The sequence below is a fragment of the Rhinolophus sinicus genome, chromosome 16 (genome assembly GCF_057876585.1).
Source record: "Rhinolophus sinicus isolate RSI-liver-muscle chromosome 16, RSI-T2T, whole genome shotgun sequence".
In the NCBI taxonomy this organism is placed as follows: domain Eukaryota; kingdom Metazoa; phylum Chordata; class Mammalia; order Chiroptera; family Rhinolophidae; genus Rhinolophus; species Rhinolophus sinicus.
Genome location: NC_142516.1, coordinates 52,059,029 through 52,074,804, shown reverse-complemented (window position 1 = coordinate 52,074,804; position 15,776 = coordinate 52,059,029). Strand labels below are relative to the sequence as shown.

At 42.7% G+C, this 15,776-nt stretch overlaps 1 protein-coding gene across 9 annotated transcripts in view; it reads left to right on the top strand.

Moving 5' to 3' along the window:
- Positions 1-8,332, top strand: part of SPATA6L (spermatogenesis associated 6 like) — a 59,511-nt gene extending 51,179 nt beyond the window's left edge. For all 9 annotated transcript variants that reach the window (XM_074330470.2, XM_074330472.2, XM_019729835.3 and 6 more), the window contains 3 exons: positions 996-1,089; positions 2,736-2,838; positions 7,960-8,332. In XM_074330470.2, coding sequence (XP_074186571.1) covers positions 996-1,089; positions 2,736-2,825 — 184 coding nt within the window. In that variant the 3' untranslated portion in view covers positions 2,826-2,838; positions 7,960-8,332. The remainder of the gene's footprint in view (positions 1-995; positions 1,090-2,735; positions 2,839-7,959) is intronic.
- Positions 8,333-15,776: the final 7,444 nt, after the last annotated feature.

The following is a 15,776-nucleotide window of genomic DNA, read 5'->3' as shown; positions in this document are numbered from 1 at the left end:
CACAGTCATGTGGGGACCATCTGGGGAATTCGCGGGGTTGATACAGGTGGGCACAACCCCCCAACTTCCCCTGGCTAAGGAGAGCCTCTGCCTCTGTGGCTGCATTCCTTCCCACAACCTGCAAGGGAAGTGACTCAATGATGTGCTCTCCATCTATTCATTTGCATAAAGGTTTTGTCCCTTGGGGAAGTACATACATCCCGGGAATTACGGTTCTGTTTCCTATTGTAATGTATGGGATTCATAGATCTTGAGATTGACAAGCTTTACTTTACTTCCACACCTAACTAATAGAAGCCATGCGTTGGCCAATTTGGGACTCAGTTGTTGAGACTTGAGTCCCTTGGCCCCGCTTGCACTCTATTCTCATCTACTGTCTTTCTTAACCCTGCACCACCCTCCTCACTTCCCACAACTCTTGTCGTGCTGGACACGACAAGGGTGGGTACAAGTTAACGCGAGTGGGGAATGGGGTTGGGGGTGGCAGCATCCTGGGCAGAGGGAGCAGTGTTGGCATATGCATATGGAGGGAGAGAGCGCTTCATGTTTGAGGCACTGAAGAGGGTGTAAGCCCTATAATTAAGCTTGTGTCTGGTTGGCCTAAAGTAAAGGAGATATAAAAGAAAATACCTATGGTGGAAAACAATTGGAATTAAATTTTGTATTAAAAATTTTGGATTAAATTTTTAAGTATAAAAGCAGGATTTGTTCTTTAGGGAAATATCTAAAATACACGGTATAGTACAAAGAAAGAAAGAATCACAGCCACACACCCAAGTACAAACCATTGTTAACAACTTGGTTGTATTTATTCCCTGTAATTTTCCTATGCACAGGTTTAATAAAGACATTGAAACCACACTATGTATACTCTTTTGCATGTTGCTGCTTTTTTCTTACTACTAACTTATAAATATCAACCCATATTGATATGTACTCCAAGTGTTGTTTTTATTAGTTGCGTCACGCTCCATCCTGTTTAATGTGTTGAGCAGGTTGCACCCTGGTTGTCAGTCCACGTGGAAGAAGATCCACGAACGTGTGTGCGGTCTTCTGACATCCCCCAGAGCTCGGCAACACCTAAACAAGGTGAGGGCTTCTGGTAAAACTAGAGCTTTGCTGACAAAATAACAAGGGAACTGGGACTTCCAGGTTAGTGGAGAAAACAGCCATTAATGAAGTACTCACAAAAATAAATGTAAAACTATGACACTAACCAAAGCGGGTACATGGTGTCCTAAGAGTGTATGAAAAGGGGTATTTGATTTTGTTGGGACTCAGGCTTCCCTGAGGAAGAGACTGTGGAGCGGGGATCTGAGCAATGAATAGCAGCTAATTTGGAGCACAGCATGTTTCAAGAGGAGGTCCTGTAGCAGGAGGGAACACCGTCCTTTCAAAGGACTTGGAGAAGACAGTGTAACTGGCCCAAAGCACACTCCTTTCCACACTCCTAAGCACAGAATCCTAGTCCAAGGAAGAATCCGGGGAAGTGTGTGTGGTCTGTGTACGGCCACAGAATGGAAGAAAGTTTTCCTAAAAGTTGTTGAATGAACTCAAAAAGAATCTGGAGGTTTTGCTAGAAATAAATGATGGAGATTTAGTCAAGGGTCTTATAGTTTGCAAACTGGAAACACAGCCAGACAAACCCCCCGGTGTTCCAAAGAAGAGAGAAAAGTTAAAATTCTTACAGTAAAAAGTATGTTCTTAAGAATAATCAGTCCTGTATTCATAGCCCTGGGATTGGTCCAGGACAGTTATCAGTCAGATGGCAGGGAGTCAGGATGATGGATGCCAGTTAGTACCGATGATGGGTACCAGGAGGTCTGGTCAAGTCCAGGGGTCTAGATGTCTGGTGTGGGGGTTAGGGGGGTAATTAGAAGATCCAGATGCATATCCAGGCCTTGACACAGGACTGGAAAGTTCCAAAAAAATATAAGTTCCCAAGTTAGAACAAGGATGGAGTGTTTTCTCATGCCTGAACCATTGTAATGCTAACAAATTTAACAGCTTGGTTAAAGTGACCCCATTTTATATATTCCCTCTCCTCACTCCTTCCTCAAAGTTAATAAGGGGTTTTGGCTGTTTGACTTTTATGGGGGTGTGGGGAGTGTTTCTAATCCATAGATAGAGACATAGTCAGTACTTTATCTACAGCCATTAGCTAAGCGACCTGTCACCATTTCAAAAGAATTTAAAGGAAAGGTTAACAGTTGGATTTCACATGATACCATGTGGTTGAATTGGTCTTAATGACTTATTTAAATGCATATCCTAATTTATAGCATGGCACTTATAAATGAATACTGATTACCCTAACCAAGGGGGGGGGGGTATTTAATTACTTTACTTCCTCTCTGCAAAGCCTTGGCTTTGCTTTGTTAATTCCCAGTCTTTTCAAGTAAGAAAATCCCTTTAAAATGTAGAAAGAAGGGAAGGAAGGGAGGAAGAAGGAGTGAGAAGGGAGGGAGGGAGGGAGGAAAGAGAGAGAGAGACAGAGAAAAGAGACAGAGAGAGAGAGGAGGAGGAGGAGGAGGAGGAGGAGGAGGAGGAGGAGGAGAAGGAGAAAAGGAAGGATGGAAGGAAGGAAACCTACGTCCACACGTATGTAGTGAACCCCACATATATGGCATACATGGGATTCATAGACCTCCTCAATGCAAAAACTACAAATCTTGCTGTCATTGATCTACATTACATTATGAGTACTGCAATTGCTCTATTTGTTTTTGTTATAGGAAGATTCTATCTCTGAAGTCAATGATACCTCTGAAAGACCAAGCTACCCTCTGAAGAAATACCCAGTGCATGCCCAGAGATATTTTTAAGCTGCTGTCTTATGTAAGTAAGCAGCTTAAGTGCTTCTTCTTATGTTGATTTACTAAAATAATTTTAGTTTCCAGCTGTCAGTATGAGGTAACTAGAAAACGTGGTGGACAGAAGATGAGGAAGAGACCTGAGAACCACATTCTTCCTTCACACAGGATACTGTGTTCATGGGTCTGCCAGCAGTCTTGCCTCCTCTTGCATCCTCCCTGCCCCCTGCTCCTTCTGCCCCTTCCTCTCCCTGTTCCTTCTCTCCTTATCTAATGACCACTCTTTCAGCTCGTTGAACACAAGTTCTTTCCTGATGTGAGGCCTTTGTACATGTTGTTCTCTCTGTCTGGAATACTTCTTTCTGTTTCTGACCCTGCTTGGGTCACTTTTACTTATCCTTTGAGTCTCATGACTTTCTATGACATTTCCTCCCCTTCCAAGGTATACCGTTTTAGCACCCTGCACTTTCATAAAGTATGATGCAATTTGTTGTCACATTTTTATATGGGTTGATTGCTTAAAAGTCTGCCCCTTCTGCTTGAATGAAACCTTCTCAGAGACTCTGTCTCTCCTGATCACGGTTTTTGTTTTTTGTTTTTTTTTTTTTAAAGATTTTATTGGGGAAGGGGAACAAGACTTTAATGGGGAATAGTGTGTACTTCCAGGCCTTTTTTTCCAAGTGAAGTTGTTGTCCTTTCAGTCTTAGCTGTGGAGAGTGCAGCTCAGCTCCATGTCCAGTTGCCGTTGCTAGTTGCAGGGGGCACAGCCCACCATCCCTTGTGGGAGTTGAACCGGCAACCTTGTGGTTGAGAGGACGCGCTCCAACCAACTGAGCCATCTGGGAGCTCAGCGGCAGCTCAGCTCAAAGTGCCGTGTTCAATTTTAGTTGCAGGGGGCGCTGCCCATCATCACTTGCGGGAGTTGAGGAATTGAACTGGCAACCTTGTGGTTGAGAGCCCACTGGCTCATGTGGGAATCGAACCGGCAGCCTTCGGTGTTAGGAGCATGGAGCTCTAACCATCTGAGCCACCGGGCCAGCCTGATCACTGTTTTATAACCAGCATTTAGTACACTATGATGGAATCCTATTAACTCAGCTGAATTCACCACGCGTGCTGGGTGTGTGCCCTCAACAAGAAGCTGACTCCCCACTCCCCACCTGCTGCTGTCCTTGCATCAGATGACCCTCCACTGTGGTTGGTGCTCAGTAAACATTTTTTGAATGAGTGTTGAATGAGGAAATGAGGCAACTCTAGCATTCAGATATGTGGCAAGTATTTGGCCATATAATGGGGTGTCACCATTTCACAGGTATTATCTTCTTTGCCATTCCTTACCCAGTCCCCAAATAATAATAGTTCTTCATTATTAAGTGCTCCCTTAGTGCCAGGAACTGGTCCAAATAGTTCACATGTATTAAATGAATTAATATTTACTTGTCATAACCTATGACCTAAGTAGCTACTACCATTAATTCCATTTTACAGATAGGGAAACTGAGGCACAGAGCACTTAGGTGCCTTGCTCAAGGTGACATGGCTCATGAATGGCACGGCTAGAATATGAACTCCAGCTACCATGCTTTTAACCATTACTTCTCCTGCCTCTCCAAACCTAGAGTGTGTGATAAGGAGAGTCCGAGGGAAAAAGACAGAGCAGAGCCCTGTGGCACCCCAGGAGAGTTTGTGGACATTGCCTGTGAACATCTCCCACAAGGATCGTATGGTGTTGCATTATGCAGTCCCTCATTCTAGCAACGTCAAAATAATTATGAGTCTTTTTGAGCAATAAAGGAGTGTAGGGTGACATGCTAGGTTTTTCCTTACTCGTAGGTAGGGTCAGACTCCTGAAAATCTGGTTTGAGGGTCATGCTTTAGGCACAAGTCTCCTTGCCCCAGGGTTGCCCAGGATGCCCTGCCTTCAGCCCAGAGGAATGTGGAGAACAGCTCATTCTGCAGGCTTCTACTTTAGATCATTGTGCTTGGTAGGTTAAAGGATGGATTCTGGGCCACTTAATCTCCAGTTGCCAAAACAGTCATCTAAGCATTTATTAGGTGGTTATACAGAACATAACCCACCTAATTACCTCTTAGGGAGCACAGGCCACATAATTACCAGATGCAACTTGTGTTGAATTTCAACATGGTTAGCATCACGTTACATAAAGCCCTGAACCAGCTGATGTGTAGACATTGATGTGAGGGGATAGAGAGAAAGTGAGGAGAAAAAGAAAAGTAAATTCTGTCTTAGAAAATGGGTTTCCCACGTAACATGAGATCCCATCCAATGGTTTGGAATATGCTCGTAGGCCTTCTTTGGAAGCTCTCTGTACCATCCTCCCACTACCTCCACTTCTTCAGTCATGGATTTCCTGGTGAGGCAATAGTCCTGGGAGGCTGTGTGCATGAAAGTTTTCCTGGTTGTAAAAAACCCAGGTGACTTTGGTTGTTTTAAGCAAACAGGGCATTTATTAGAAAGATGCTGAGTATCATAGTGAATCCAGGGGCGATCCAAACAAACAAGGTCAAGCAATTGAAGTGGGACAGCCAGAGTCACCCCTGTTGGGCAGACAGTCACAGAGAGATTTAGCAGAAGACCCAGTGGGTTTCCATTACATGCCCCCTTCCCTGCTTTTCTCGGGGAAGCTCTCCTGCTTCCAGCACCATTTTCTTTCTCTTTCTTCCTTCCTTCCTTCCTTCCTTCCTTCCTTCCTTCCTTCCTTCCTTCCTTCCTTCCTTCCTTTTTTTCTTTTCTTTTCTTTTCTTTTCTTTTCTTTTCTTTTCTTTTCTTTTCTTTTCTTTTCCTCTCTCTCTCTCTCTCTCTCTCTCTCTCTCTCTCTCTCCCCCCCCCCTTGCTGCTGCTGCTCCTTCTCCTCCTCCTTCTCTTCCTCCTGCTCCTCCTACTGCCCCCCCCCTTCAATAGTACTGCACTGAACATCCTACATGTCCTAATACCCTGACCCCTCCTACCCCAGAATAAGCCTCTATTCTCATCTCTAGAATGAATGTTTTGTCAGGAATCACAAAGGTGATGCTGTTAACACAGGGAGTGCTGTCTATATTCAATGAACACACTGACCTGAGATACTAATATATTTGATCATTGCCCACCTCAGATTCTACTTTCAATGCCAAGAACCTTTTTTCTGCTGAGGGCACTCATGTCCCACTCTCTGCCATGAGACACTGAGGGATTGGAAGGCAGCACCGATTCTTGTCCCGTCCTTTCTCTACTTCTGTTTCACTGTCGATCAGCTTTCCCTCTCCTGGTTTCCTAGAGATCTCAAGATTTTGAGGAGTTGAAAAAGTAGATTCTTACTACAAAAGGCCAGGAATTCTTGAGCCAAAAATAATGAGTCCAATTGTCTGATCAGGGAATAGTTAGAAGAAATGAGTAGGAGGGATTGTAGAATACCTATTTCTCTTTATTCTGGATGGTTTGGGACTTGGTACTTTTGGTATAAAGCAGATTATCCCTTGTATACTTTAAAATGGTTAAAATGAATTTTATGTTATGTGAATTTTACCACAAAAAAAATTCCCATAAGCACACACACACACACCCACACACACACACACACACACACACGAGATTATCCCTAGTTCTCTTGGAAGGCGTGATGAGCTCTGTGTCATAGCTCTTACCACGTGCGTGAGGTGATTGCCCATGTCTGGTATACCCCCACTGAGATTCCATTTTCAAGGATGGACTTGTAAGGCCCTCTTCTGTGAAACCTCCTGGGTCCTAAGGCAGAGCCATGCCTTTTGCTCCTTTACCTGCTTCCACTCAGTACTTCTTTCCTTCAGCCTTGTACTATAGCTGGTTTTCCTTATTGAAACCCTCCCAAGAAGGGGGCAGAGGACTGGAAGAGAAGTGTCTGTGAAGGGCGGGGAGACGGACCAAATGGCACTAACTGGGGCCCCCTAAATGTTGCATTCCTGTGAGCAGTCCCCTGTGATCCCAGTTCCCACCGCCACAGCTTGCCTCCAGGGGGCGCTAGTCCACTAGCGATGCTCCCACCTAGAGGGTGAGCCCGGAACTCAGGCAAGGACAAGAATGGTAATAGCACACAACTTGTTCTAAAATTAAAGAATAGCGAAAAGTAAGTAAACCTAGAAAAGGAGGGGAAAAAAGGACAAATTTAATTGAAGCGCTAATTTCTGATTGTGTCATAGCTTATTAGACCTCCAGGTCTTAGGATCGTGGCTAATATGGCTTGCAACCTTACCTGTCTCGGCTGGCAGGCAGGAGCCATTTTACTTCTTCCCAGAGGGACCCCTTCACCTCCATTACAACCAAAGCAAAAAGCAAACATGTCTACGGATCTCAGATTCCAACCTTGGGGACCTTCCGTCTCTGATTTGGTCACCAGCTTCTGAGGGATTTGTCATTTGTTGGCTTGTGGGCATTGACACAATGGATAATGATGCACCCCCTTTATCCAAGGAGCTTCTGGTCCTGTTAAGAGTCCAACAGACCCCCCAGGCAGTGGCTGTGCACCCAAATCACAGGCAAATTCCTGGGTCAGCAGTATTCAGTGGACAATTAGGATCACAGGGGGTGTGGGTGTGGGTTGAAAAATACTCAGGCCCAGGCTGGACTCCACACTAGCTTAATGGGAATGTCTGTGGGTGGTACCTGCCTGGTAGTTTTGTATATGTTCTTTAGGAGATTCTGACGCTCATTTAAGATGGAGAATCTCTGCAGCAGAGTGCCTCGAGGGCAGGGGATTTGGAACACCGTCCAGTCCTATAGACCCCCTCCATGCTCAAAACTTATTGTTCCATAGAATAGAATTGATTGGGGGCATGTTTAAGAATTTAGCTCAGTAGTTTCTGTCCTGGCAGTTTCTGTCCATTTACTATGTGCCAAGGACTGTTCTAACTCCTCACAATAACATGCTATGCTGAGGTGGATACTCGGCTTATTTTCATCCCCCATATTATACAAAGAGGTCAGGTAACTTGCCGGAGGCCACACAGCTGCTTTGTCATGCTAACTAATATTGCCTCAGTCTGCGCTGGGAATGGAGGAGAAGAGGCTGCGACACCAAGTGCTCCCACGGTAGAGAGACATGCCAAGATTAGGACAGTGAAATCATGTTCTTCTCCTTGGTTGTGTTGATTGGTTTGCTCTTTTTCTCAGTCTCACATTTCGCATGTGAAGTTTCAAATCTCAGAGAGGAAACGGAATGGAAACTGGAGGAGCATCACAAAGAACTCCCTCATCAACTGATACATCCTTAGAGAAATGAACAACCATTTTTGTTGCGTATCAAGTGGAGGGTGTCTAATCCCCTTTAAATCACACCCTGTACCCAGTCTTTTGTACCCAGGTAAGAGTCACTGATTAAAGTGTTCATTGTTTGGGGCTCATATTTTCTTGTAAAGCTGGAAAATTTGTGTTTTAGTTTGTGTGTTTGTTTTGAGATTGAAATAGAAAATAACAGTAGTTGAATAGCAGGTGCTTTTTCATTTGGAAAGTACTTCTAAGAATTCTAATAAAAATGTCAAGATGACCTTTCCGGTGTTCCTCATTTTTGGCAGTGGATGTGTTCTTGAAAAGTTCTTTTCTTCCCTTCGTCCCTCCTCCACTCCTTCCTCCCTCTTTCTTTCTAAGTCAACTTATATTTCACATGAGCTACAGGAAGCGGCTATTTAGAGGCATAACCTGATAAATCTTCCAGGAAATGACTGCCAACTTGGTTTTCTCATTTAGGTATATCTTTTTTTTCTGTGTTGTTTATTTTCGTGTTAGGCTTGATTTACATGAAGTCCATTGAAAACCTAGAAAGAAGGGGGATTACATCTGGAGAATTCAGATCTTGCTTTAAAGGTTCAATTTCTGTGATACATTTGTAGGAGGAGGCTAATTTCTTTGGACAATAGTTTAAACACCTTCCATCATTACCGCCCTTTTTTTCCCCACCAATTCCTAATAAATTTATATGAGGAACAACAGCTTCCTCAAATATTTGTCTGAAAGATCTCCTTTAATAGGCTGTATAAATATGACTGCCAAAACCAAGTTTAAAATTAGTTAGAAGGGTGCCTTTAAGAAATGCTTACACAGTTTGAGAGAGCAGGAAGAGGCGGGGATGGGATGAGGTGGGACTAGCGGCACATTTGTTTTCAGCCTGAAAATGGAAACCTTTGTCTTTCCTTCATTCTGTAACCTGAGCACTTCCTTCTACATACCCTAAAACCATTTTAGTTTTTGGAAAATTCAGTGAAGAGTCAAGTTTTCTCATTATGACCACAGGAATTGGTCCATAGGTAAATTAGAGGAAGGATATTAAAAATTAAAGGAGTAAAAGACCTTCAAAAATAAAAACAATAGAACAAAACTCATTTATCCTCCTCTCAGAACGTCAGCCAAATAAAGGTATATATTACAACAAGCATTGCACCTTTGGAAAACAGACAACATGCTTAAATTACACCTACTTACGTATACGTTCTTGGAGTGTCTGAAACTATAGTTGTCAATTTGTTACTTTGATATCTAAGTAGTCATCGGAAATAAAAAATGCTGTATTACATTAAGACTGGGGTAATTCTCAGAAAAGGGCCACTTACAAACAAGGATATAAACAGCCAAAGGAAATCAATTCTAATGAATTAGTATCCCATGTTTGTTATTATTCAAATACACTCTCTGACATTCATGTTCAGGTTTTCTGAAATGGTTTGAGCATAACTCCTTAATTCAATTTAGAGATAAGATCTTAAATGCTCATTTTTATTTAAAGTCTTTTTGTTTGTTTTTTTCACAAATCAATCAGTTGTTTACTTTCTGATCTGCTAGCTCTGTTGTTTAAATTATTCCTATTTTACCTTTTTATATCTCAAGGAATGATTTCAGTTTTACAGAATCATATTGTGCCAGGATTGCAGTTGAGATATTTTGCTTTTGGAGTAAATAATAATGTGAGTAATTTTGTGACGTATTGGGGTTAGGATTCCTTTGAGAGGATCTTTGTCATTAAACATAATACAAATTCCTACCTGTCTTACTTCAGTTTATTATTACTTTCTTGACTTTCACAGTTGCAGACCTTTTAAAGCCTGGAACATATTTTACAAGCTTGTTTCACGGGGTCTGGATTTGCAGAGGTTCTTGGGAAACTCTCCCTCATGGAGCCCAGGTCCTCCAAGCAAAAGCCATCATACAGTGAGGCCATTTCCTGATGGTCACCTAACTGACCCAAAGTTAGCTGAAGCCTACATAACCTGAATAGAAATAGGATTTAACAAATGAGAGTGTAGGTGGCTTCGTCGTGCAATGGATAGAGCATTGGACTTCTAAAAAATAAGAGTGTACATGATCAATTTAGCATTAAAAAATGGTGGTTGGTTTTAAAGAGGGTGGATGAATTGTGCAAGTTCAGCCTAGTGCCCGAATGCCTGGCCACTCGTAATAATAGCCAAGGCTCTACTCAGTTGCATTAGAGCACTCTGACCTCTCCGAGGGCACCCCGAGGAAAGGATATGCCTTCTAGTCTGTGTGTGACCAGTGAATCTGCTAGCACCACCTAATGGGACTGCTGTCCTTCTCTGAATAGGGACCCATCCTAGCACTCCTTAGGGACGTACAGGTCTTGGAGAGAACCCCCCACCCTTTCTTCCCCTGTACTGGGAACTCTGCTGGAAATGAGAAGAGCTGCAACCCTTGGGCTCCTGCGGTCTGTTCCCTTTCTCTCCTCCTAGACTCTGCTGGGTTGAGGGGCAACAATAATTCTTCAGAGGGAAAAGCCTTTGCTTAGTTTCACCTTCAGAACTAGGAAATTCAGCAAAAACAGGGTTATGCCTAGGACACAAGCTTTTCCCTGGTGCAAATGGGTCCTTTCCGGGATGGCTAAGTTGTCAAAGTTTCTTCAACAGAGTAAGGAGCTTCCACTCTGAAATTTTCTCCTTGGGATTCCATATCTTTTAGAGTGATCCACCGGCACTCCAGTGAGTATACAGTTTTCTTTCTCTTTTCTTATCATTATTTTAAAAGGAGTCTGTAGCCCATAGTATCTTCACCTACCCTTAAGAATCACCTGCCAGGATTTGTTTGCTCTCTTTGGATCTGTGGCGACCACAGCTTTGCTTCCTTTCCAAGACCATGCAGGCCGACAGGACAGACAGACGACAACAGAATGTGTGGCTGGGTTTGCTGTGTATGTGTGTGGGGGGTCACGTGGGGGAGGGCGCTAACCATCTAGACACCAGGAGCTCTGAGATGGCAGTGCTCAGTGATTTAGCATTTCATGGCTTGCCCCAGAAATGATGAAGGGGATTTGGGGGGCTGCTAGGCTGCTGAGTCGCCAGGATTAGGACTTTCAAATGAAGAGGGAGAAGGAAGACCTCTGGCAAGGCCAAGGGTTGGCTCTAAGTAAGAGAGTTGAAATACTCCTGGTGGGTCTTGAGCCTTTGGTTTGGGAATGGTTGGGGATGCTTTCAAACCAGCCACGGTGTGTCACTGCATGTCCTGCCTAGCCTGGGTGGGGGTGGAGGGTGATTTATTCTAGGTTCTTCCACAGAGGAGGCAACTCTTGAGGGGCTTGAGAGAGCTACAGTTTTTTAAAGACCTTACTGCCTAACCTTGGGAGACTGGATTCCCAGTAAAGAAATGGCGTAATCACCATTTTCTTTCTTCCCGCCCCACTCATTTTCCTGTTCTTTGTTTAGTGCCTCACTTTGCCAGCCAATGTATCAAGTGCTTCATGAGGGTGTTATCGTGTAGGTGTGAAGACTGAGGGCTCTGGAGTGAGAATACCTGTATCTGAATCCTGGTTTTGCCATTTCCTGGATGAGTGACTTGGGCAAATAACTTAACCTCCTCGTGCCTCAGTGTCCCTTCTGTGTGCAGTGGAGGTAATAATAGTATCTACGTCATAACACTGTTGTAAATAGATGAATCAACACATTTAAAGCACTTGAAATTGGTACCTGGCACAAAATAATTACTCAGTAAGTGTTAGCTGTTATTATTCTCATTCAATTATTGGAGGAAAGCATTCCCCCTCCTCCACCCTTTTTTGCAAAGGACACTGAGGCTTATAAAAACTAATGTGTATTAGAGGCAATTTCCAAACCCTGTTTTGTCTTGTCTCCAAACCTCATGTTCTTTCTATCACCCCTCGGTTGTCACCTGATTGTCCCTGAGGCTGGTGCATGCTGGATGATACAACCTAAAGGGTTTGAAAAAAAAATGAACTCAAAGCATTTCAGTGGAGTGACAGGGTAACTAAGGTCTCTTGACAGAAGTTGGAATGAGGTTAACCACTTCTTGTTTAGGCCAACAAGAGATGCTTTCTGTCCTTCTTTCCTATTATTGGAATATCATGTTTGTAAAGAATATTTTTAGGAAGCCATCCCCCAACCCAAAACAAATATCCCTGTTCGTTTTCCTCTAGGAACTGACACTCAAATTGGTATCTTGGACTGAGATAAACATCACACCTATTTTTAGTGGGATGACTTCCAGATTGTATGTAATAGGTGCCATTGTTGGAAGTATTGGATTCATGGTGAGAGCTCATCCTAATGAAAGCTCATTTGTCATTGCATAAGGGAAGTTCAACACAAGCGAATGATGACATTCGTTGTTCACTGAGTCGTGGGATCTTCCAGTCTTGACAAATAATTAAATTGATTCTATAACTTTGTATGGAATCACTTAACTTGTATTGATTAAGCTCCTACTATGTGCTCAGTCTTATACAAGGCTTTGTGGGATAAGGGATGAGTTATGCTAAGGAAAAATATAACCTGTGCCCTCCTGGAGTCTCCAGACATATTAGGGCAATGAGCTGTTTCAAGTGTGCCTAGCAAAAGGTGTTGCAAACTCAAATGCCTTCAGGACCAGGCAGGATTTGTGACTGTTGGAAGCAGTGGGGTTTGAAATAATGGTGAGTGATGGGGACTGGAGTGAAATGGAGAGTGTAACTGCACTCCGTCCACCTTCTGGAACGCATTCAAATTCTTCAAATTCAAATCTAAAACAACAAAGGGCCCTATGGCTACATGAAGCTGGTCTGAAGCTGAATCTTGCCTGCAGCCACCAGTTTTGACTCTTAATAATATGAAATAATAATAACTGAAATTTGTGAAACTCAATATCATTGTTATAATCAAGTCTCATATTGGTTAACGTAATAATATAAGGCAATATCTGATTATGTACCAAGATGCTGTTACTTCTCTAGGTTCCGTGAGGTAAGAAATAATGGAATCTTGGCGATGAGGGCCCAGAATTTATTTTTGACATTAAGGAAGACCAGGTGGAGAAGAGCTTTGGCAGAAGTGAGAAAATTGGAGTCTAATGAAGGATATGTGTATAGAGAAGAAGGAAATGTCCTCTAGGGATATCTTCTGAAGTGTCTTAAATATTGGGCCTGGTGTTTTAGACTTTGTGCTGTAGACAGTGAGAAACCATTAGAGGTCTGGGACAGGAAAGCAGACAACTAATCTGATGATCTTGTTCAGGGTGGTTTGGGAGTGGGTAGAGGCTGGCACCAGCAGGGAGACGATAACAAAGCCATTGAAGAAGTCTGGAAATTAGGGTGTAGAGCCTGGACAGGGTGGGACGGTCATAGTGAAGAAAGGGGCTCATTAAACTCCGGGGGTGGGAAGAAATCACCAGGCAACTTACTTTAATGGTGTGTGTGTGGTGGTGGGAGGGGGAGTCTGGCTCCTTTAGAGAAGAAAAAGTTAAGTCAGAAGGCCTGGCCTGAGCTGCAGAATAAAGGTGAACTAGTTAATCATCAGGAATGAAGTATTGATTGAGAGGATAACTGCTCTGCAGACAGAAGGACAGAGTGTCCTTCACGTTGTAGATTCACATTCTTCATGCCGTGCGGTGACAAGAACTCAGGACTAAGAGAACAAAACAGGAGACCAAGTACAACCTTTTGGGGCGGGATTTTTTTTTTTTTTTTTATGGTCTCTTTTTTAGCAGTAGGGCCGAAGTAGGGAACATTCAGAATTACTGGGGGTTGGGATTCTGTGAGGCAGGCTGGGTGCTCAGAGACAATGGGGCCTCCTGTTGGATTAGTATTTTTTGTTCTCTCTGAATCACGTTCCTCTTTTGAAGGTCTCATTGTTGTAAATAGAATTGAGGATTATCAAAGTACACATTATTTATTTAAGAGTTCCATGGGAAAAGAAAATTCAGGAATGTGCCACGTCCAATTATTTATGTCTGAACTGAGGCTGAGTCATGGACTGCCCACTTCACAGAGAGGCAGCACTGTCACTCAGGGACTTCCACCCAAGTGGAGGCATTCAAACAAATGATGAACCTCTGCCACCTCCAACCTCTTGGGGTCAAAGAGGGTCAAGGAAATTGTTGATTCTAGGTTTCTGTAGGAACAATGATGATTTTGAAAACACAATACCCAATTTAGGAATGAAAGAATACAGAAGAAATTTATAAGTTTGACTTTGGGTAAGTTCAGTTTAAAATGACGGTGCAAAGATCAAAGGGAAATGTCCAATAGAAGTTAGAAATGTGGATCTGAAGTTTGGCTGGAAGGTCCGGGCAGGAGAAACCAAGGGCGGCTGTAGATTTTGTGAATACACGTTTTTGTAAATTATCTGGATAAAGGTGGCATTTGAAGCCATGATAATGGATGCATTTCTGGTGGAGAGAGTGTCAAGAGGGAGAGACCAGAGGAAATGGAGCTTGTCCATATTTGAGGGACGCCTGTGTGTTTGGCACAGGCCGAGCACTGGGCAGAGATGAGACCCACAGGGAGGGACGAGGGGGTTACACAGGATATTGAAGCGTGGGCTTAGGAAGAGGATTGGGACAGAACACAGCAATGTCTTAACGTCCAGGGAAGAGAACTAGTAGGAAATGAGCTCATTCACCATGACAAATATTACAAAAGAGTAAAAAATTAATGACTGAGAAAATGCCTGTTGGATTTCACAAGCAGGATGTTGGTTTACTTTGGAGCTTATATTATTCCTGATCTTAGAGGAAAAGCTTTCAACCTTTAACTGTTGAGTATGATATTAGCTGTGGGCTTGTCAAAGATCACCTTTATTTTATTTCATTTTATTTTGTTTTAAAGTTTCTTATTTGTCTTTTCTTTGTTTTATTTTTTTAAAGATGTTTTATTAAAATATAGCTACCATACTATATTATATTAGTTTCAGGGGTATACCGTAGTTATTTAACATTTATATACCTAAAGAAGTGATCACCATAAATCCAGCAACCATCTGACACTGTACCATGTTATCACAATATTACTGACACATTCCCCATGCTGTATGTTGTTACATTGCCATGACTTACTTGTTTTATACCTGGAAATTTGAACCTCTTATTCCCCTTCACCTTTTCCCCTCTTTAAAATTTTCTATTACAGTTGAAATTCAGTATTATTTTATATTAATTTCAGGTGTACAGCATAGTGGTTAGACATTTATGTAGTTTAAGAAGTGATCCCTGACTAGTCTACTATGCACCTGGCACTATACATAGTTATTACCATATTGTTGACTATATTCCCTATGCTGTACTTTACATCCCCATGACTATCTTGTAACTACCAGTTTGTATTTCTTAATCCCGAAACCTTTTTCACTGGCCCCCCAACCCCTCCCATCTAGCACCCTGATAAATCTAGTACCCATCTGACACCATATATTTATTACAATATTATTGACTATATTCCTTATGCTATACCCTACATCCCCATGACTATTTTGTAACAACCAAGTTGTGCTTCTTAATCCCTTTCCCATTTTTCACCCATCCCCCTAACACTCCTCCCATCTGGCTACCATCAAAATGTTCTCTGCATCTATGAGTTTGTTTTCTGTTTTGCTTGTTTATTTTGTTCTTCAGATTCCACATACAAGCAAAATCACATGGCCTCTATTTTTCTCTGTCTGACACTCCACTCAGCACAATACCCTCCAGGTCCATCCATGCCTCTGCAGATGGCAAGAACCCATTCC